The 22,666-nt window shown below is 51.4% G+C and overlaps 1 protein-coding gene across 2 annotated transcripts in view; it reads left to right on the top strand.

Moving 5' to 3' along the window:
* NOS1 (nitric oxide synthase 1) overlaps positions 1–19,565 on the top strand; it is a 104,263-nt gene extending 84,698 nt beyond the window's left edge. For both annotated transcript variants that reach the window (XM_032431485.1, XM_032431483.1), the window contains exons 19-29: positions 460–598; positions 965–1,043; positions 7,238–7,431; positions 8,889–9,058; positions 11,944–12,154; positions 12,821–12,908; positions 14,665–14,786; positions 15,881–16,029; positions 17,280–17,474; positions 18,062–18,180; positions 19,188–19,565. In XM_032431485.1, the coding sequence (XP_032287376.1) occupies positions 460–598; positions 965–1,043; positions 7,238–7,431; positions 8,889–9,058; positions 11,944–12,154; positions 12,821–12,908; positions 14,665–14,786; positions 15,881–16,029; positions 17,280–17,474; positions 18,062–18,180; positions 19,188–19,203 (1,482 nt within the window). In that variant the 3' untranslated portion in view covers positions 19,204–19,565. The remainder of the gene's footprint in view (positions 1–459; positions 599–964; positions 1,044–7,237; positions 7,432–8,888; positions 9,059–11,943; positions 12,155–12,820; positions 12,909–14,664; positions 14,787–15,880; positions 16,030–17,279; positions 17,475–18,061; positions 18,181–19,187) is intronic.
* Positions 19,566–22,666: the final 3,101 nt, after the last annotated feature.

Here is a 22,666-nt window from a genome sequence, read left to right on the forward strand (position 1 = left end):
CTGATATATCCAGCACATCAAAGGCATTCAAAAAATATAGGATGGATTAGTGGATAGATTGATGGATGAGTGGCTGGCAGGTAGGTGGTGGGATGGATAGATGGGTGGATGGGTGGATGAGTGGAAGGAAGGAACGAAACTAAGAAAGGTTTAGATGGAGGGATGGAAGGATGGATGACAGATGGAAGGAAGGAGGGGGAAGGAAGGAAGGGAGGGAGGGAAGAAAGGAAGGAAGGGTGGGTAGATGGAGGGATGGAAGGATGGATGGAAATGAAGGAAGGAAGGAAAGAGGGAGGGAGGAAGGGAAGGGAGAAGGGAAGGAGGGCAGGTGGTGGACGGATGAAGGGACAGATGGGCGGATGAGTGCATGGATGGAGGGATACACGCCATGACTGGGAGCTGTCGGCGGAGAGCCCCTCTTGGTGGACGGGGTCACCCAGAGCCCTGCGTGCGCCACAGGCAGCCTGCGATGTGTTCTGCGTGGGAGATGATGTCAACATCGAGAAGGCCAACAACTCCCTCATCAGCAATGACCGCAGCTGGAAAAGGAACAAGTTCCGTCTCACCTACATGGCCGAAGCTCCAGAGCTTACGCAAGGTACCCCCCACCCTCCTGGGGGGGCTGGGGCGGGGGGGCTGCAGGACGGCGGGGGGAGGGGAAAGGTGCCCCGAGGAGCTGGGGGTCGTGGCTTCCGTCTCCCTGCAGCGCGGTGCTCCGAGAACAAATGTGCGTCCTGCAGGGCGGCGCGTTACCCTGAAACCTTCTTCTCAGCTCAGCTCAGCCAGATTTGCTTTTGCTTCTGCATTATCCACAGCGCCCCCACCCCCCCATGTCTTCTCTTTCATCTCTTCACTTCACCCCCAGAGGACAGTGGGAGCGTGAGGAGACGGTCAGGAGAAGCTGGAGGCTCTGGGTTGGCCGTGCTTTAACCCCATCTCAGGGAGACTGTTGTTCTCACCGCAGGTCTCTCCAATGTCCACAAAAAGCGGGTCTCAGCCGCTCGACTCCTCAGCCGTCAAAACCTTCAGAGCCCTAAATCCAGGTAGGAGCACCTTGGTTGGCTCGGGGCTCCCCACCTGGGCTCCAGATGCATCCCCCCCCCACCATCAGGGAGGAGCCCTGGTTGACTCGGGGGGACTGGCTTCCCATGAACATCCCACGTGCCATTGAGGTGCCCTTGTTGCTGTGTAACATTGAGGTTTTCCTGCTGTCCCTTTGCCAAGCTCCCACCTAGAGGGACCAAGAGAGGAGATGCCGTTGATCATCGTGGAAAACAGAAAGGGAAAGGTTTTATGAGGAATTTTTAATATAGACCACACCCTTGTCGAACTGCTAATGTACATTGTACCGGAGCATCCTAGTCAGAGAACATTTCCTCCTTGTGGGTGATTCTTCTCTAGAGTCCCGAAAACGGGCTACCCAGACGCTGCTTAAATTCCTTTGGGATGACGGGAGGTTCATTACCTCACCAAACAGCCCACTCTGTGTTTCAAAGTCCTAATTGCTATAAAGTATCTTACTATGGCTATAACCAAAGGGCATCTTCCTAGCACTCCATACTGATCTCAGCTATACTCTGGTCATACCCAAAACAAACTGCGTTCTTCCAAGTGAGAGACCTGCTAAGAGCCAAGGACACTGACCAATCTCTCCTGGGTTTTGATTCCTTCAGATCGTGCTTCCTCACACCCAGTTTCCCACGCCTTTCGTTTTAGTAGAAGGACACACTGTCCTGCTGGCAGCGTCATTCCCAGGCCCGGTCACAGCACAGGGGAGACCTGTCATAGCTGCCACATGCACTAGGTTCATCACATCCAGCCCCCAGCGTGAGCAGGACGCATGGATGCCACCCAACATCACGGGCTTTGTCCTGGGGGCCATGCCGTTCTCCCATTAAGCTTACATCCTTGCTGCTCTTTTCAAAGTGAGTGAGCCAGGCCTCTCCGTCCCTCGACTTGTGTGAATAAGATTTTTGGCCTTAATGAAGTCCTTTGCCTTGATCCCCAAGGAATGGCATCTTTTTTCACTTTCCGGTTACAGCCCATGCCAATCTTTTGAAATCTCGATTCTTTGGGGGTTTTTTTGTTTTTTTGTTTTTTAAAGATTTTATTTATTTATTTGACAGAGAGAGAGCGAGACAGGGAACACAAGCAGGGGGAGTGGGAGAAGGAGAAGCAGGCTTCCCGCGGAGCAGGGAGCCCGATGCAGGGCTCGATCCCAGAACCCTGGGATCATGACCTGAGCTGAAGGCAGACGCCTAACGACTGAGCCACCCAGGCGCCCCGAAATCTCGATTCTTTGTGTACAGAGTGGGCTCACGAGCTGGACAGCCCTGGGTTCTGTCCCCAGCTCTGCTGCTCACCAGCCATGTGACCGGGCCAGTCACTCAGGTCCTCCGAGCCCCTGTCTCCTTGTGCAGAATGAGAACATTGACTCTGCAGATTGCTGACATTTCTCTAGAGCTTTCTGTGTGCCATGCCCTGTTTTGAGTCCTCTCTGTGCGGGATCTCCCAGAACTCTTGACCAGCCCAGGAAGTTGGGACTATTATCATCGGCATTTTTTTTTAATTTTTCTAAAGATTTATTTATTTATTTTAGGCAGGGAGGGGCAGAAGGAGAGGGAGAGAGAGAATCTCAAGCACACTCCCCACTGAGTGTGGAGCCGGACGCAGGGCTTGATCCCACAACCATGACCTGAGCTGAAATCAAGAGTCAGACGCTCAACTGACTGAGCCACCCAGGCGCCCCATCATCGATGTTTTAAATATGAAAAGTGACAAGTAGATAATGCAAGTGACTTTTTCGAGGTCACATAGACTTGGTTCTCCAGCTCCAAAGTGAGCATGCCGAAAGGCTACCCAGGTGTCCTGAAGAGCATTGCAAGACTGTTGTATCAAAGACGAGGTGCACAAAACAACTAGCGTATCATACCTTCCCATTACTCTTCCTTGTCCATCCCAGCTTCAAACACTTGCAAATTTAGTATGCATGCTTTCTACATGGACTTCAGACCTCTAATAGAGTTATCAGCAGGATGAAGCCCCCAGGCTCTCATGTACTCACTTAGATCCTCAAACATTAAAGAAATGGGTTGGGAAATGAATCCCTTTGAATAGTTAAATGCAACATTCGGAGAGTAGGGATCTCTGATACACAGAGGGACCCTGTGTTTGAAATATGCACCCTTACTTCCCATTTCTGCCCTGTGGAAAGGGATGACTTCAGTAGCATGGAAGAGAAGAGACTAAGAATCCATTGGAAATTTCCTTTAGCAACAAACTGTGAAAGACCAAATCACAAAAATTACTCCCTAAACCATGGTACATAAAAAGCAAGGTCCTTTGCAAATGTTCTTTTTTTTTTTAATGTTTTATTTATTTATTCATGAGACTCAGAGAGAGAGAGAGAGAGAGAGAGAGAGGCAGAGGCAGAGGGAGAAGCAGACTCCCCGCCTAGCAGGGAGCCCGATGCGGAACTCAATCCCAGGACCCTAGGATCATGACCTGAGCCGAAGGCAGACGCTTAACCATCTGAGCCACCCAGGCGCCCCCTTTGCAAATATTCTGATGCTAAGTTGGACCAGAGTTCCAGAATAACCCCCACTCCCCTCTGGAAAGGGTAGCTGACTCTATGCTGAGTGACTTACAAGAGACTGAATATTTCAGCAAGGTTAGGAACTAGAAGCTAGTATTAGAATCAGTCGTGAATTAGCACAAAAAGGATCAAATTGTATGTAGGTATCTCTCTCTTTAGAAGCACACTCTGGAGCATGACCTATTTTCAGGCTTACTACCATCTCCAGCTTTATAAGTTGTTGGTTTATTTTAAGGGATAATCGAGTAAAAAAAGCATGATACTCTCTCCCATTTTTCCCTGCCCAAGTCGGCCCAAAGTCAGGCTGTTTGAGCCAGGAAGCCATAAGTCAGATATCACAAATTACTCCCCGCCTCCCAGACCCTTAATTGCAAGCAAAGTGCTTAGGAGGAAGTAAACAGCCTTCTGAGGGTGATCCTTGCACATCTAAAGAGAAAAGTGACCACAGTTACTGTCTGGCCAGGAAATACATTTTCTAGGTACACCAATTAGCAAACAATACAGAAGGGAGTATAATGGAGCTGTAACAGGTAACGGGTGCGATGATCATTGATCATAAGTCCTACAGGTCCGAAGGAGGGGAAGCGCATGGTAGGCTTTAGAATGGGAATGAGAACAGAGGAGGGACATCTAGGCAGAGGCTAGCAGGAGCAAAGGTGCAGAAGGGTGGCTGAGTGCTGGGGCATCACAGAGAGTGGTGGGATATTACAATGGACAGTTCTTGGTGGGGAAGCTCTTGATTCTCATCTCTCTTTGGATGAAATTGCTTCTCTCCGACCTTCCCCATTTCAACAGAGAACATCAACATTTGGCTTAAGCCAAAAACTCCAGCATCTTCCTTGCCTCCTCTCCCTCTCTTACACTGCATGTCCGGCCCTCAGCTGGTCCTCCGGGACTTGACTTTCAACTTCACCTCAGACCTACAGCTGCCACCTTGAGCAAAGCCATGTTCATCGATGGTATGAGTGACTACAGTGGACCCTAACTTGTCTCCTTGTTTCTTGGCTTTTCTCTCAAAGAGCCATTTCCAAATAGCAGCCAGACCAGTCTTGGAAAAACATAAATTGAATCCTGTCACTCCATAGCTTTACACCCTCTAGTGGCTTCCCACTGGATTGAGGAGACCTCCAAACTTCTTGCCATGACAGGTCATGATGAAGCCCTCATGATATAGCCTCTGCCCAGCAGTCTACTCTCCTTCTCCCTCCCCCCACATCTGTGTTTACCACTCTCCAAACACTCCAGCCTTCTTTCCCTTCTCCAAATATGCCACACCTTTTCCTACCCTAGGGCCTTTGCACATGCGAACACTCTTCCCAAACAGATCTTTGCATGTCCCCTTTTTCTCATTGTTCAGATCTCTGTTCAAATATCACGTCACCACAGAGGCCTCCCTGACCATCCTATCTGACGATCACTCAGCCCACTGCCCCCAACCCATCACCACCTACCCTTCTCAATGGCCATATGTGTCCCAAGCTTTAAAAAAAAAAAAAAGCTTACAAAATCCTATACTTACAAACCCCCAGCAGAACTGAGACAACTGGTCTCCAGGTTAGTGCTACCAAGAGAGGGTTGGGGGGGAATCTGCTTCCCCGACAAGGCTTCAAAGACCAGCCCATCAGGATGCCCTGAGGCCACACAGCCCTTCAGTGCTGGGGGTCTCAGCAAGCCATGTCTGACCAGAGGCATGTAACATCCGCTTGGTTAAATTCCCAGCACGGGCAGAACCTGGGCCACCTAGCTAATCTGTCAGCTGCCTCCCCATTCCTGCCCCTTGTCTGCCTGACCACTTTGTGTCACGTTCAAGAGGACTTACTTGGGGGAAATGGCTGTGAGCATGAGCCAGCTCAGCAAGTTCAGGTCCTCCGCATTTCTATTTTGTACCGGCCAGAAGAACGGAGGCAAATATACTTCTGAAAGAAATCGTGATGATCTGGGAGAAAGTGGGAATTGATTTGGGGGCCTTTCAAAGGCTTCCTGTGGTTGGTGCAGGAGGCTCTGAAATTAGCAGCCCCACAGCGCCCCCTGCTGGCTGTCAGCCTCTGCTAATTCCAACCCTGGAGCTGGCAGAAGGTGATGGTGTCTCTGCTCTCCAGGAACCAGGAATTCGTATGAGCTCAGAGCAGAATCAGCCGTGCAAGTCTGTATAATTGACAAGATTAGTGCCCCAGAGATAGCAAAATCTGTCCAGGAAAGGAGAATGGGACCCCAGGCCCTGACACCACCATTCACAATCTCAGCCACCAATTTTCCCCACCATACGAAGGACAGGGGTGACTTGCTTCGAGAAAATACTTGCAAAAAAGTAAATGTGCCAGCACAACTATTTTTAATAACGGTGGCTATTTGCAGCACAAAAGGGTTCTTGGGTGTGCCAGAGACTCCTTTATATAGCGAGTCCCATTGATCTATTCAAGTGTTGATTTACATACCATGGAGAATGTAGAAACTTCATGTTGAATAAGAACCAGTTGGCAATGAAGAAAAGCAGATCTGAAATGCCAACGGAACCCAAAGAGGACAAAGAATCTGATTTACCAAAGTGTAATCAGCCCCCAAGTTCTCAGGTATTGTGTAAAATGCAGTAGGTCTGTACTAAAACCTTTTAAAGGACCAAAATGATCGTAGTCTGAGAATTCATTCTTGAAGCCCTCCCTTAGCATGGGCCTTCTGCCCTTAAAATACAAAAACCAATGGAAAAGGAGAGGATCTGGCAGGAAATAGATCAATTTCTCCGTGCGTTCTCTCCTTGGATCTCTCACATTTATATTGGTGGATTTGTGCACAACCAAGACCAAATGTCTTTCTCTTTATAATATGGGAAGCCCCCCGCGCACCCACACTTACAAAAAGGGGGGGCAGAGCTTAGGATTTCCAGGAGAGATGGCGTGACACAGACTGGGGACTCCACTGCTTGGCTCCAATGGGGTCGTGATTCCTGGGAGAACCCCAGTTGGTACTGAGAACAGAGTCTGTTCTGGCAACTGGTTAACCCTGGGAGTCTGAGGTTCCTTCATCTAATAAATATTTCTGGAGTACCAACTATGTGCTGTGCGCTGTCCTCCTTGCCAGGAATAGGGCAGTGGACAAAACAGATTCCTTGCCCTCTTGAATTTGAAATTGTCCTGGAGGCTGGGGGTGGGGAGGGGCGGTAGGCAGGGGAGGGCAGACCACAAACCACAGGATGATATAAACGCCACAAGAAGGCAGATGCCGGTAAGTGCTATGGAGAAAGGTAGGTTCGGGAAGATAGAAAAGCAAGGAATCTGATGACTGAACCCTGAGGTGCTCTAATGGCCAGAGTTTGGGGAGATGAGAAGGAACTACCAAATGAGAGAGGATTGGGAGAGCGTGGGGTGCTAGAACCCAGGAGAAGGGAGTTGAGAAGGAGGAAGTGAGCAGCCCCGTCCAGTGCTGGTTCCATAAGCAAGATGAGCGCTCAGGACTTGGCATTGGATTTGCACTGAGGAGCTCGTGGGTGACCTGCTAAAAACCATGGTTGGAACGATGGGGGCACAGGGCTCATGGCCTCGGCCCCACGGAGAATGAAAGGAGGGGGATTGCAGCCACAAAAAGAGACAAAGAAAGGAGGCAGTAGCTGGTGACTCTTATCCGACTGTTCCCCACCTTTCCCTCCAGCCGATCAACCATCTTCGTGCGTCTGCACACCAACGGGAATCAGGAGCTGCAGTACCAGCCTGGGGACCACCTGGGTGTCTTCCCTGGCAACTGCGAGGACCTCGTGAACGCCCTGATCGAGCGGCTGGAGGACGCACCTCCGGTCAACCAGCTGGTGAAGGTGGAGCTGCTAGAGGAGCGAAACACGGCTTTGGGTAACTACGGCAGGGTGGGGGCCCCCCACCTGGCCCCTCCTGAGAACCCTCCCCTTCTCCAGGGAGTCCCAGAAGCAGTGGGTGTCTGGGGAAGAGGAGACCCATCCTTCTTCCCAATCACCAATCCAGGCGGAAGAGTGGGTCTCTGTCTCCTCCAGCTTATGAGACTGAAGACTCCTCCTTTCTCATGGCTGAACCACCATGGCCCAACTGGCTGAGCCAATGTCCACGATGCCAGGACATCCATAGCTTATCCTTGGGGGAAGGGGCTTTTGCCTTCCTTCATCACCCCCGCCTCACTGCCCACCGAATAAACAGCAGCTGATGTGTACCCCTCCCTCCTCTTAAAATCAAGAGGCACTAGATGGCGCACTCAAGGTTGAACCATCATTAGATCAGGTTCCGGTCTGTCTCAGTGACCATCCTTGACCTTTCTGTTGAAGAACTTTCAAAGGCAAATGGGTCTCAGGGCTTCATTTCAGGAGGCACAGGTGAGCTCGGGCTCAGGAACTAGGAACCACGGTGACCTTACCTGACAGCCCAGACTATGATGACATAGCCCCTTTACAAAGGAGCTAGAGTGTACGGTCAGAGCAGAATGTGAAAATAGCATGTGGTCAAAGCCCGACTGAAAAGTCCTTTGGGCGATACCACTTTGGAGAGACAACACTTTATATTAATAAATCCAACCCAGCCGGTTCTTCTTCGTGTTGGAGCAGCACTTTTTATCTTGGGTTGAGCCCCTGATAAAGTAGACACTATGCTTAGGGCTATATGCTATGGAAAATTACACAGAAACCATACAGTGTAGTAGTTAGAACAAGGTCTGGGGCAGGACTGCCTGACTTCACGCCTATGAGCTGTGTGACCTTGGGCAAATTCCTTGACCTCTCTGTGCTTCCCTTTTTCTCAGTTGCAAAATGGGGATAATAATAGTACCCACCACCTAGGGTTGTTGTGAGGACTAAGTGAGTTAATAATAATAAAGTGCTGAGAATAGCACTTGGCGTATAGAAAGTGCTAGCAAAGTGTTAGGCATGTTTGTCATTTTAAACACCGGAATCCCACTTAGAGGTTTGAGAGTCCAACACCATGAGAGGTCAGACAGAACCAAAATAAGACTCCTAGCTCGTGCTCAGTGGGGGGCTCACTGCGTAGAATGCCAGAGGACGGACTGTCTCGTGCTATTTTAATACTGGTTTATTTTTTAATTTTTGAACTAATTTGCTCAGTTGATTTTGGATATGCTCCTTGCATGCATGAGGCGATCACAGGGTCCCCAGAACCCTGGGTCTCGATGTGGGACATGGAAGATGACAAGCCAAGGGATTGCTTGGCTCACTCGGCCCCAACCTCTGCCCCAGGAGAAAATCTGGCCTTCCTGACTTAGACCGAAGCCCTTGGAGCGCAGACTCTCCTTCCCCCAACCACCCCTCACATCCATTGTACCTCCATAGGAGTCATCAGTAACTGGACAGATGAGCACCGCCTCCCGCCCTGCACCATCTTCCAGGCCTTCAAGTACTACCTGGACATCACCACGCCGCCAACGCCACTGCAGCTGCAGCAGTTTGCCTCTCTGGCCACCAGCGAGAAAGAGAAGCAGCGTCTGCTGGTCCTCAGCAAGGTGGGTCCCTGGCCTCCTACAACCCCAACGGTACCTTTCACCTCCGAGTCGGAGAGTTATGTAGCTATTACAACAGTTGTCCAGCAGATGGAAGTGTGGAGCAAGAGTTGCCGATTTTCAGTTTGCAGATGGTCACCATATTGGCTAGTCCATTTTGGCTTGTCCTCACCATCCCCACTCACTCTAACTAAGGTCTGACAGAACGAGGGTAGCCCTGTTGAATCTCAGAGCTCTCTGGCCCAGTAGAAATTGCTGTTCTAACTCTTGTTCCTCCTTCCTTTGGAACTCTTGAGTTTCCATTAGCTCCATCTGAGCCCATGCTTAGAAGGAAAAGAAAGAGAGAAGAATCCCACAGTACCCTGTTTTAGAGAGAGGCCTTTCCAAACACCGAGGAGCTATTGGTGGGACTTGCAAGATAGAGGAGGCCCTATAATGGTAAAATGCATGAAACATTTCTACCATCCTTGCTTTGAAACCTAAGACTTGCTTGCCCCAAGCCCCTGCAAAATCTTACTCAGTAATGGGGCTCCTGGGTGGTTCAGTCAGTTAAATGTCTGCCTTCGGCTCAGGTCATGATCTCGGGGTCCTGGGATCGAGCCCCGCATCAGGCTCCCTGCTCCATGCAGAGCCTGCTTCTCCCTCTCCCTCTGCCTGCCTCTCTGCCTACTTGTGCTCTCTCTCTATATCTCTGTCAAATAAATAAAATAAAATCTTTAAAAAAAAAAATCTTACTCAGTAAGAATCCTACCCAGGAGGACTACCCAGACTTCTCCCAGTGGGGGCTCCTCCCCACTAAGCAAGCCATCAGCAAAGGATGGCTTAGCTTTCTTCTGCTGTCCAGGAGAGGGACGTATGATGGGCAGATAGGAAGAGGCTAATTCAAAGAATGTATATTACAGCTGGCCCTTGAACAACGTGGGGACTGGGGTGCTGACCCCCTGTGCAGTAGAAAATCCACATATAACTTTTGACTCCCCCAAAACTTAACCACTAATTTAGCTTACAGTTGACCGGCAGCCTTACCGATAACATAAACAGTTGATTAACACATATTTTGTATGTTTTATGTATTATATACTGTATTCTTAGCATAAAGTAAGCTAGAGAAAAGAAAATCATAAGGAAGAGAAAATTCATTTACAGTCCTCTATTATATTCATCGAAAAAAAATCTGCATATAAGTGGACCTGCGCAGTTCAAACCCATGTTGTTGGAGGGTCGGCTATATTTAGAAATGAGAAAACAGACATGAAAAGGAACACTTAGAGAGTTGTAAGTGGTTCACTCCGGGGAGCTGGAAACAGATTGGAGAAGTAGAGCATTAATCTTCATCGTAAACTTCGCAGAATTGTTTAACTTTGCACACGATGTACATGTATAACTTTAAAATTTTAATTAATGGGGGAGGGGCTGCTTTAAGAGGGACCAGAGATTGCACTGTTTGCATCGGATGATTTCAAGTGGAATTTGATAAACTGTACGTATTAGCCCATTTCTGCTGAAGAGCACAAACTCCAAGGTGGGATTAAATAAGCGAGGATTTTTATTAAGGGAAACACCTGTGTGAGGGGAAAAATGAGCAAGAGTCCGATAAGGCTGGGAGGACCATCAGACCTCTAACAAGTCTGACTCTGAGTGACGGAGAGGGAAGGAAGTGTGAATGGAAGCATCTGGAACTGCAGCCGCAGCCTTAGGAAGGACCAACACAGGTGATCCATGTCTGTTTCCCGTGGATGTCCATTTCAGAGAGCAGTTCCTGAGGCTCTTGGCAGATTGCACCCCTGCAGCTCAAGGTCAGTGAGGCTGGAGGTCTGGAAGGCACGTTCTCAAGGATGCCATACCCTATCAATAAAGCAAGGATGATCTCTAGGGACGTGGAGGAAAGCTTGGTTATAAGGTGCACTTCTAATAGGCTTTACTCCTCAAAATCTGAGCCTCCTATAAGCAGTCAGGGACTGCCCAGAGCAGCTTCTGAGATGTAGGAAAACCTAATTCCAGAGCCCCAGAGAGTTCCTCTGTTTCCTGGTAGCAGCTGGGCTTTGCTGTCCACAAGCCCCCACATGTGGTCCACCACACCCTAACCTGTTCCTTCGGGGCTGTCATTCACCGTCTTGAACTTGACCTATGCTCCCTGCCGATGCATCTCCAGCCCTGCAAACTCACAGGTCACAGATCTACATTCCATACCAGCAAATCATGACACTCTCCACAGTGCTTTTCTCTTGAGCTTTGCATATGGCAGGACTATATGGTTAGGAGCAGAGATGCTGGGGCCACATTACCTGGGGCAGGGGCCAGCAGTCTTTTTCCATGAAGAGCCTGGTAGTAAATATTTTAGGCTCACGGTCCATGAGGTCTGTCTCACAACCATCAAACTCCACCATGATAGCCCAACAGCGTAGACAGTGCCTAAGTGAGTCGGCATGGCCAGGTTCCAGTCATATCTTATTTATGGGACAGAAATTCGAATTTCATATCACATTCTCATGTCATGAAATAATATCCTTCTTTTGATCCTGTCCCCCCACAATTTAAACATATAAAAACAGCTCTTAGCTCATGAGCCCTACAGACGCGTAGTAAGCCACATTGACCTTTTGGGCTGAAGTTTGCCACCCCCTGACCTAGATTCAAAACCCAGAATCACTGCCTCCAAGCCAAAGAGCTTCTGTGTTGGTCAGTTTCCCCCACTATAAAATAGGGACAACAGTCATATGTATTTCATAAGGTCGTCGTAAGAATTAAGACCTGGCGCGGAGTAATTACTGTGTGAGTGTTAGGTATCCTTATCACTCCTGACCTCCTTCCCCAGATGTTCTGATGCCCTCCCTGGAAATGTGTACCCGGAGCAGGGTGCAAGTTCTGCATCCCTCTCCTTGGCACAGGGTTTGCAGGAATACGAGGAATGGAAGTGGGGCAAGAACCCCACCATCGTGGAGGTGCTGGAGGAGTTCCCGTCCATCCAGATGCCCTCTACCCTGCTCCTGACCCAGCTGTCCCTGCTGCAGCCCCGTTACTACTCCATCAGCTCCTCCCCAGACATGTACCCCGACGAGGTGCACCTCACCGTGGCCGTTGTCTCCTACCGCACCCGAGGTAGGCAGAGGCCCCAGGAGAGCCCCCTGGGTCTGCATTGGTTCCCCAGGGGCCTCTGCACGGCTGCCAAATCCCAAATCCCCGAGAGGAGACCCACCCTGAGGCCAGGAACTGGGGGAAGAAGCAGGGCAGGCAGACTGTCCCCTTAGGCAGAGTCAGGAAGGAGGGAAGATGTGCACTTGAAAGCTTCCTCTGCTCCCAAAGCCTGAGAGCACTTTTACTGCCTTCATCCTCTCATCCCTCCCCAACCAAAGCAGCAACTGGATCAAGCCACCCTCACCCATCCCTCGGAGGGGGGAGCTCTCTGCTGCACGAAGTCCCCTAGTTGTAGGTCAGTCAGATATCCTAGCGTTTGTCTCCCGTAATTTCCCTCCTTGATAAAGCAATTAAAATGCATGGTGCCTGAGAGAGCTCCAAGACCGGGATCCTGGAAGGCCACCGGGAGCGCACTGACTGAGACCTTTCCGAGTTAGACCCCCCCCTACCCACGGGAACCCTGGGCAGTTTCACTATACCATACCTCTTCCCCTTCAGAGGATCCAGACAGGGAATTCCAAGGCAGAAACTTGGCGTGGGGTCGTGAGCTTCACTGGAGGGAGGGGGAGGCCAGGGACGGGGAACCCTGGGGGCAGTAGGCGCGCCAGACCACCTTGCTTATTCTGCCAGATGGAGAAGGACCAATTCACCACGGTGTGTGCTCCTCCTGGCTCAACCAGATACAGGCTGACGAAGTGGTCCCGTGTTTCGTGAGAGGGTGAGTGGCAAATGAAGAGAAATGAGCAGTTGTCCCAAATCTGCATACTCCTGTCCTGAGCTGGGCTGGGTGGACCAGCCTCAAGGGTTCTGGAGAAACGGCTGAGTCAGCCGGAATCGAGATCAACGCTCAGTATCACTCCAAGCTGTTAAGTAAATGGGATCTGGGGACGGGCAACACAGCAGCAGCTAAGCAAGCCCCGCCCCCCAGTCAAAGTCAGGTCAATGCAATGAATATTTATCAAGTGCATGTACTGTGCTAGATGCTGGGCCCACAGTAGACAAGCCAGCAAATGCAGTCTCAGCTTTCCTGAAATCTGCAGACTGGCGGAAAGTCTGGCGGAAATTCTCTCCACTATCTACCAACCACCCTATCTGTTCCCACTATTTCAGAGATGGGGAAGATCCAAACCTTCCTCCCATCAGTCAGAGCTGTTTCTCTCGAACTCAGCTGTGTGGGGCTTTTTTTAAGATTTTTATTTATTGGGACGCCTGGGTGGCTCAGTCGGCTAAGCATCTGCCTTCGGCTCAGGACATGATCCGGGGGTCCTGGGATCGAGCCCCACATCAGGCTCCCTGCCTGGGAACCTGCTTCTCCCTCTCCCTCTGCCTGCTGCTGTGCCTTCTTGTGCTCCCTCTCTCTCTCTCTCTCTCTCTCTGTCTCAAATAAATTTAAAAGATTTTTATTTATTTGAGACAGAGAGAGAGAGAACACAGCGGGGGGTGGCAGAGGGAAGAGGGAGAAGCAGACTCCCCGGCTGAGCAGGGAGCGCGATGCGGGACTCGATCCCAGGACCCCAAGATCACAACCTGAGCCAAAGGCAGACATTTAACCAACTGAGCCACCCAGGCACCCCCCCCAACTCAGTTTTAAAGGACGTTCCTGCCTACAATTAACAGTACTGTATCGTGCACTTAAAAATTTTGTGAAGAGGGTAGATTTCATTGAAGTGTTCTTACCACCATCAGATAAAAACTACAACTTAAACATTTTTCACAATGAGGGCCATACCTGAGCTGGTACGGTTCCTGCTTTGTCAACCAGTGACTTCTGTACCTGAACAGTGGTCTTGACCAGTGATTTTTCTCAGCTCTTGAGAGTAGAGTGTTCATAGGATGGTCCATATACCATGACCATCAGAATCCCCAGTGGTGCTTCAAAAATACCGTATCCTGAGCCCAGACTTGCTGCACTGCCCAAGACTCTGTGCTGTTAACACCACCGGGTGATTCTTCTGTACACGGAAGTCTGTTCCCTGATTTTAGGAGATCTCGCTGGTGCCTACATCAGTGGTTCTCAGCAGGGGCTGATTTTCCCCCTCAGGGCACCTGTGGCAAAGGCTGCGGAGATTTTTGTCACAGCTGGAAGGTGCTCCTGGCATCTAGGAGGTAGAGACGAGGGGTGCCACTCAATATCCTACAATGCACAGGACACCCCCCATGGCAGAGAAGTATGCAGCCCCAACTGTCAGCAGTGCTGAGATCCGGAAAGCCTGAGTTAAAACGATGCCCTTGGTGGCTTAGCTCAGCAATGAGGAAAATTGGGAATTGGAGTGGTAGCCAGACCCTGAAGAGCTCCTGTTTGGGGAACTCCCCAAAGCTGTGGGACCTCCCACTCCGATAAGGGGCACCCGACCCCAGCTGGAGAGTGCAATCCCACTGTATCACCAAGACGGCCATCTGGTCTACCCAAGGCCCAGCCACCCTTGATCAGATTTGAGCACAGCAAGCCTTCTGATTCTCTCTCTCTTGTCCAGAGCACCCAGCTTCCACCTGCCCCGAAACCCCCAAGTGCCCTGCATCCTCATTGGCCCAGGCACCGGCATTGCCCCTTTCCGAAGTTTCTGGCAGCAGCGGCAATTTGATATCCAGCACAAAGGTGGGTCACAATTCAGCAGCCAGGTGATGTTCACCCCGCCTGGACCTGGGCAGACCCACCTGTGGCTCAGCCACCCAGAGGAATGACAGAGTTCTCTCTCTACTGCATTACTCCCTGGGGGAGGGTGGGGGGGCGGTCATGGTACTGACCTGACCCATAGGTGAGGTTCATGGTTATACTTCAAAGGACCTGTCCCGACCAATCTCCCACACAGCTTGTTCTAGGGCCTGAAATTCCATCCCCAGAAGACATTTCTGTTACGCTAGGACCCATCTGAAACTTGAAGCAGCCCTAGGAGAGTAAATATTAAGCCTTATCAAGTGTCTGTACATTTGGGGGATTGTCCCAAAGGCTGTTATTCAAGAGCAGGCTTTGCTGTGTGAGAGACCCAACAGATCAGCTCCAGGAGGAGAGAGAAAGAAACCCACAGTTATGGCATGCATTAACCAGGGATTTGTTGAGCATCTAATAAATGCCAAGCATTGTTTTAGGTGCCAAGGGACAGCATTGAACAAGACAGAGAAACAGCTTTAAAAAAAAAAAAAAAAAAAAGCCGCCCCCATGGACCGGTCATTCTGGTGGAATAGCTAACATTGATAAAGGATTCACTGTATATTCACTGAGCTCAAATGTTTTACATCTCAGAGTAACCCTAGGAGGTAGATGCTATTATTACTTCCATTTTGTACCTGCGGAAATGGGCACATAGAAAGTTAAGTTGCTCATCATCGCACAGAGCTGGGATTTGAACCCGGGTAGTGCGGCTCCACAGACTGGGCTTTCGGCACGACCCAGTAGCAGGGGATGCTAAGTAGCCAGGGGGGCAGAAGGAAGGATTGAGACCTAGACAAAGGAGGTGTGCTAAAATCTGAATACACTTCACCTACTTCCCTCGGTGTGCGCAGGTGCGTGCGTCTGGATACATGGGTGTACTTGTGAGCAAGTACATACACCCCACCTGTCCCAGTGTTCGTGTGCTTCTATCCATGTGGCATGCACGAAGGTTCCCAGTACCCCCTCCCCTGGCACCACCAGCCACCCCCCCAAATTGGGCATCAGAGCCGTGAGTGACGTGAGATCTTCCTGGTCCCCAGGAATGAGCCCCTGCCCCATGGTCCTGGTGTTCGGGTGCCGGCAATCCAAGATAGACCACATCTACAGGGAGGAGACTCTACAAGCCAAGAACAAGGGGGTCTTCAGAGAACTGTACACGGCCTACTCCCGGGAGCCAGACAAACCAAAGGTAACCCCCGGCCCGTGCACGGTCCCTACACCCCAGCCCTAGATACACACACACACACACACACACACACACACACACGCTTGTACACACATGCGCATCCCACCCCCAGTCACCCCCTCACCTGTTCTGAATTCTCCTCCGGGACATTGCTCTGTACTTCAGGAAGCAGGAGCAAAAAAATATCAGTTTAAAATATTTAACAGCCCATATTGTAGGATGCCACTTATGTGAAATATCCAGAACAGCCGAATCCGTAGAGACAGAGAGCAGATCTGGGGTTACCAGGGGCTCTGGGGGCAGGGGAATGGGGAGTCCCTGCTCGTGGGTACAGAATTTCCTTTTGGGGTGATGAATAAGTTCTAGAACCAGATAGGGTGATGGTTGCACAAGACAGTGGTGCACGAGATGCTACTGAATTGTTCACTTTAAAATGGTTAAATGATATGTTTTGCATATTTTACCAAAATAAAAATATTTTTAAAATATGAATTAAAAAAAAAAAACACATAACAGTCCATAAGAGGTGCTACCAGTCAGAATGGACACAGGCCACAGGACTGGAGCGTGCTCCTCCTGGATCTTGGGGAGATCCAGGGGGTCTCAGGAAAGGGGCCGGGACAGCTGGGGTGGGGTGGGCACTCGGAGGGTGGGCAGTGGCCGTCTGACAGCTGGGGTGGAGGTACACCAGTGTTTTTCCAAGCAGGATAGCCGTGCCAGGACATAGCAGCTTCGTGTCCGCCTCACCCCGGGGCAGTTTCCTAGACAAGTGGAAGGCACCCCACTTTCTCTTAGCCCCCCTTCTGCTCCAGCTCCTCATGCAGCAGCTGGTTTTGTGCGGGTGTGAGCTGACAGCCCCTCACCCCTCCCATCTCTTGCTGTCTGCCCTGGGGCTTCTCTGGCACCCCAGGATAGGATGTACCCCGCACCTGGTAGAGTACAGGTGTTAACACCCCAGGGGGGATGTTACTTCAAAGGACCTGTCCCGACCAATGGTCCCTGGCCATTGGACAGGGAGCAGGTAGATCGTGACCCACCCTGTGCTCCCCCGGGGTTATGGCTCTGGGGTGTGTTCTGCATGACCTTCTAGAGGGTCCTCAGCACAGCTGAGCTCCAACACGGGGAGCAGCTCATTCGCACACCCTCGGATCGGCTTTCCTTCTCTTACTCGCTCCTCCCGCTCCCCTGGGTCACCTGTATTAGGCTCTGCCCAGGACCCAGCTCCTTCTCACGGGTCTTCCTGCCCCCTGCAGAAGTACGTGCAGGACATCCTGCAAGAGCATTTGGCAGAACCAGTGTACCGAGCCCTGAAGGAGCAAGGGGGCCACATCTATGTCTGTGGGGACGTCACCATGGCCGCCGATGTCCTCAAAGCCATCCAGCGCATCATGACCCAGCAGGGGAGACTCTCAGCGGAGGACGCAGGCGTGTTCATCAGCAGGCTGAGGGTGAGTGACAGGCTGGCTTCTTGGATCCCTTTGTCAGCAACTGGTTCCCGTCTCCTCTTCCTCACCCCACCTGTCTCAATGATTAGAAGGGCCATGATGACATCCCCGCCTGCTCCCATTTTCCCACTTATGGTTCCGGGTAGAGGATACCCGTGGTCCCAAACCGTAGTTGAGAGAGAAGGAGGAGGACTGGGTGTTGGGTGTGCAGGTGCGTGTATTAAATATGGGTGGGGGCTGTGGTGTGTGAAAATAACAAGCGGGTGGATCACTGGGTAGCTGGATAGAAACCTTCCGAAACCGACTCTTCCTGCCCCCAGAACCAAGCTGCAGCACTGTCCTGTGCAGTTGTCCAGGTTGAACACTGCATAAAAAGTTTTGTCCAAGGTGTGCCAGTTCAGATGTGAACTGAAATGTTCTTTGCCACCTGGGCTAGGAGGTCAGAGGTCCTCCAGGGGGCACTGGGTTACATCTTATTTGTTTAGAACCCATCTTTTTTAGGGACATTCCATTCCAGGTTGTCAGTGTGTCTGTCCCTCTGTCCCTCTCCTGCCTTTGGCTGGCATTTGAGGGCTTTTTCTCTCCCCCAGGATGACAACCGGTACCATGAGGATATTTTCGGGGTCACCCTGCGAACGTATGAAGTGACCAACCGCCTTAGATCTGAATCCATTGCCTTCATTGAGGAGAGCAAAAAAGACATCGATGAGTAAGCAGGCTCCTTCCCAGGGGCTCGAGGGGTGGGCAGAACCCTCTTTTCCCAGTCCTAATGGCTGGAGGGTGTCTGGCTTCGTTTGCCCTGGTTTTCCCACAGTGGAGAGTGGGCTACAAATGCAAATTCCCAGGCCACCCCAGACCTGCTGACTCTGAAACTCTGGAGTGAGAACCGAGGTTTATGTTTTTAAGGAGCCCTCCAGAGATTCTGAGGCCCCTCCAAGTGTGGGAACCCTGGTTTTGCATGTCCACGTCTGCCTGGGGCGCCCCCTAGTGGAATAACGGCTCCAGCCTCCGGGAAGCTGTATTCCCCACCGCAGCTCCCTCCCTTTTATACAACACCTCTCACACCCCCCAGATTGCCCAGAGCGTTCTCATCCACGCAGATCCCAATTGGTATTATTTTGACAATCTCAGTGGTTCTCTCAAAATTGCTGGGAAAAGTGTGAGGCACCACAAGACTGGATTGAGTCTCACTAGTTAAACCTCACCTTAAGGCCGGGACCTCTCAACCACGACGGTAATGCCACTCACCCCATGCCCCCCCCACAGAGTGCCTCCAAACCACCGCTTTGTGCCTTTTATGTTAAATTAGGTAGGAACTGGGTTGTCTCATTTTCGGTAGCATAGGGAAGACACCCCATTTCGTAAGCAGCCTCATTTTTTCCCCGTACATACAAAACATGTTTTGTGTCCAGTAGGCTCACTGTATTGCCTTTAAGATTCCAACTCCTTCGGCGTGTCGGGAAGCCCCTTTCGTTGTCCCTCTTCCTGGCCGTTTGTGTTGGTGAGCAAGCACTCATTCATTCCTTCGTTAGTTCGTCCGTGCATTCAAGACGAGCCCCAGCTAGGGGCCAGGTGCTGTCCGAGGCAGGGAGCCTGCCGAGGAAGGGGCAGTGAAGCCCCTGTGCCCAGAGCTTGGTGGCTTCTCTGTGGCTCCGTAAGGAAACAGTGCAGTTTGGCCTCCCTGGCACTAACTCCCTTCCCCCTGTCTTCCCACAGGGTTTTCAGCTCCTAACTGGATCCTCTTGCCCAGACGGATGGCAGGGGGGCCATCCCATGCGCCCCGGTGGGGCAGCTGCAGGTTTTATAAGCGTGGACACTGCTGAACCTTCCCTCTGGGACCCCGCGTGGCCCCCGCTGTCCCTCTCGTCCTGTCGCTGTGGTTTTTCCTCTTCTGGGTCCTCGCCCCTCGGTGGTTTCCTTGGCCCTCTTGGGTTTTCTCCTTGAGTTGTCCTGCTGCAATGCAATGCCTTTATAATCCACAGTGGCTCTTACAAAACTGTTTCCCCCTCTCTCTCTTCCCGACAAGGGCAGATCACCGGTGCATGACATCACTGGAACGTGGCCGTTGCTCTGGGGTCCCCCTGGAGAGGCTGCAGGGACCGGTCAGGAGGGTCTGAGCCAGTCTCTCTGCTGCTGAAGCCCCCCCTTCTCCTTTTTTATGATGATGTCCTGGTGGTGTGTGTGTGTGTGTGTGTGTGTGCACGTGCGTGCATGTGTGGGACAGGCCTGGGTCTCCGTCTGTCCTCTTGCCTGGACAAGCGTGTGGCTTGCAGACTTTCAGGGCCAAGAACCGTGCCCTGGTTCTCCACGCGTCCATAATTTTCTATCTGTGTTCATGTCCCTGAAACACTTGGAGGCACCCTCGTTGTCCTGGTTACAAAGGGCAGGGGAGAAGCGAGTGTGATGATTAAGGGGGAAGGCTCCATCAAAAAGGGGCTCACAGAATGGGTCGCATTTAGATTCTGGTACTAGTTAGCGGAGCCCTCCCTGGGAAACTAACCCATCTCGTGGATTAAGCACACCTCCTCACCAACCCTACCCCCCCCCCCAGACAGGATCACCTGATTTGGCCCTCCCTGGACCATCGCACCCACAAGACGGGGAGGTAATGTCCCAGGGAGTATGCAGGAAATAAGAATCTTCCCATCTTTACCCCCAGGTGACCTTGGGCAAGTTACTTGTCCACGGTTCCCCCTTGTAATGTTATGAAGCAAAAAAAGGATGCATAGATCAGCCTTTAAAGTGGTAGAGACTAGAAACAGTATCAAGGAAGAATATCGCTGCTATTTTTTTTATTGCCCCAAATGGGGCTGGCCCTTCCACCCTAGGAAGGAAATAACAGAAGGCGGGTAAATCAGGTAGGTTGGAGAGGAAAGCGATAACGAGGCGCCACACGGCTTCCTCCACAGGACCACAACCTAGGGTGGCCTGGCCCTCATGCTCCTGGCCTTCTAAAAGTGATCCCCCAAGTTTCCAGCCTGATAAAATAATTTTGACAAATGAACCTTGACTCCTATCAAAAATGGGCAGTGCAGTCTTCAGTGGGAATCAGGGTCAGTACACTCCCCCCCCACCCCGCTTCCCCCCCACAGCAGGCAACCTACTGTGCCCACCCAGTCAGGATGAATGGGCTGGGAGGGCCCCCCCTCTCCCCAGAAGTGCTCAAAATCAGGGGCAGGCCTGGAGAGAGCCAAGAAATTGCTAGAGGGGCCTGCCCTGGGCCCCCCCACCCAGGTTGGAGGGGAAGCCTTCTGCAAGTGGGTTCTTCTGTTTTGTTGTGTTACGTTTTGTCATCCAGAGAGACAGCATCACCTTTCTGTACGGCACAATGGGTATTTTTTGATGCTCCGTTTGGGGGGCTGCCAAAGAGAAAGTACCCTGGCCCTCTCTGGAAGGGCCTTAGTTCACGGGGTGCCAAAGAGGTGTCCCCAGGAAGGGGATTCTTAAAGGCAAAAGGCAAACTGGACCTCACTTTTCTCCACCCTCCACGGCAGCCCCCCTCCCTCTGGGGTCCCATGTCCCCTGAGTGCAGAGCTAGGCTGCCTCCAGTTACCACCTCCCCGCCTTCCTTTAATCCTGTGTCCTTTGGCTGGGACTTCCACGGCAAGGAGACCAAGCACAAGCCCTTGGCGGGCTACCCCCTTCCCCCCCCCCCCCCCCCCCCCCTCAGCCCCCCATCCCCACCCTGTCCCACCTGGAGCTCCGGAGGCCCATTGTATACACAGTTCTGGCTCCTAGCAGCTTTCCCCCCAGGGGCTTTCTTTCAACCCTTTGAGCCCTTTGGAGATACTTGCTAAGACGTCCCTGCTCCCCAGACCCTGAATTGTACTGTCCGACCTCAACCAAGGAGGGACTCATCGGCGCTTTCCTCTCCAGACCAAGCTCTGCATGTGAGTGCTTTTCCACCCCCGAATACATGCTTGTGTGCACTTCCTGTGTGCTGGGCACCTCCTTCATGCACCCCTGCCCGTCCAGTAGCAGGCTTGCTGATGTATCAGGGAGTCCAAAGCAGTGATGATAGAATCGGGATGCATCTTTCTTCCCAAGACAGATTTTTGTTTTTAAAGGAAACACCTTTCAACACCCAACGCAAGCTGCTTCAGGACTCCCCGCTAGAAGACCGGAGACTGGTCCGATGTATTTCTCTCATTTGCCAGCACCCCTGTTACGAGAAGCCTCCCTATAAGGAGCCTGTCAAGAGGCAGAGTGTGGCGTCCTGGTTTAGGGTTTAGCTCTGATCCAGGGTGGGTAAATGCTGCCCTCTCGTGGTGGTTTTAATTTCAGTCCCAGTAGCCAAATCTAGGCGCAAAATTTGGCTCCACGATAAGTGAGCAGGAAAATAGGATTGATTGGGCATTTGGGGGTTACCTAGATTACAGACCTTTCTGTCCCTCTCCCCCTTGAACTGGCCTGCAGTGGCTCCAACTCAATTTAACAAAAGTGAGTTTGGCCAGGAGGAAGGACACATCCCCCTCTGCAGGAGAAGCTGACATGGTCATGCCCCTCGTTCGTCACTATGAATCCAAAGCCAGCACCTTGTGTTAGGAAAGAAGCAGAGGTCATTTAACTCCCTGAGCGGAGGAGTATTTTCCCGCTTGGTTTCTACGGAGTGAGACAGCCAGGTATCCTTCCGTTCAGGGAAATGCTTCGGACCCACCAAAATGGAGTCTTTGGAAGCAGCCCTGAGTCCAGACGCTAACTCTGAGCTTTCCCCCTTCCCCTGTTTCCGCAGACAGCCCTGGGCTGGTGATTTAACCTTTCCGAGTCTACATATCCACTTATATAGCAAAGGGGGCTAAATGAGATAATGCCCATAAAATAGCCAGTTATACTACCTGGCCCATCGAAGCTTTCAAATTTTACTTTTCCACTTCACCAATACCTGTATGCGGAAGGCACAGTGGAGACTACGAAGCAAAGAACAGTTTCTGTTTGTAGACAGTGAGAATCTCGTATGTAGACACACAATTAGAATCGACATAAATGTCTGAGGTTTGAGAAATGGGTGGATTCCACCTGCAGGTCTGGGGAGATAAGATTTCCAGGAAGTAGGAAGAGAGGGAGGAAAGGCACAGACGGGAGCATGTTGCAGTAAACGGGGGCTGGCTTCAGGCACAGTTTTGGAAGGCTTGAAGGTGATGAGCCTGATGCTGGGAAGGTGAGCAGGGACCAGCTCTTTGGGACAGATGAGCGCG

This window comes from Phoca vitulina, unplaced genomic scaffold, assembly GCF_004348235.1.
Source record: "Phoca vitulina isolate PV1807 unplaced genomic scaffold, GSC_HSeal_1.0 scaffold46, whole genome shotgun sequence".
In the NCBI taxonomy this organism is placed as follows: Eukaryota; Metazoa; Chordata; class Mammalia; order Carnivora; family Phocidae; genus Phoca; species Phoca vitulina.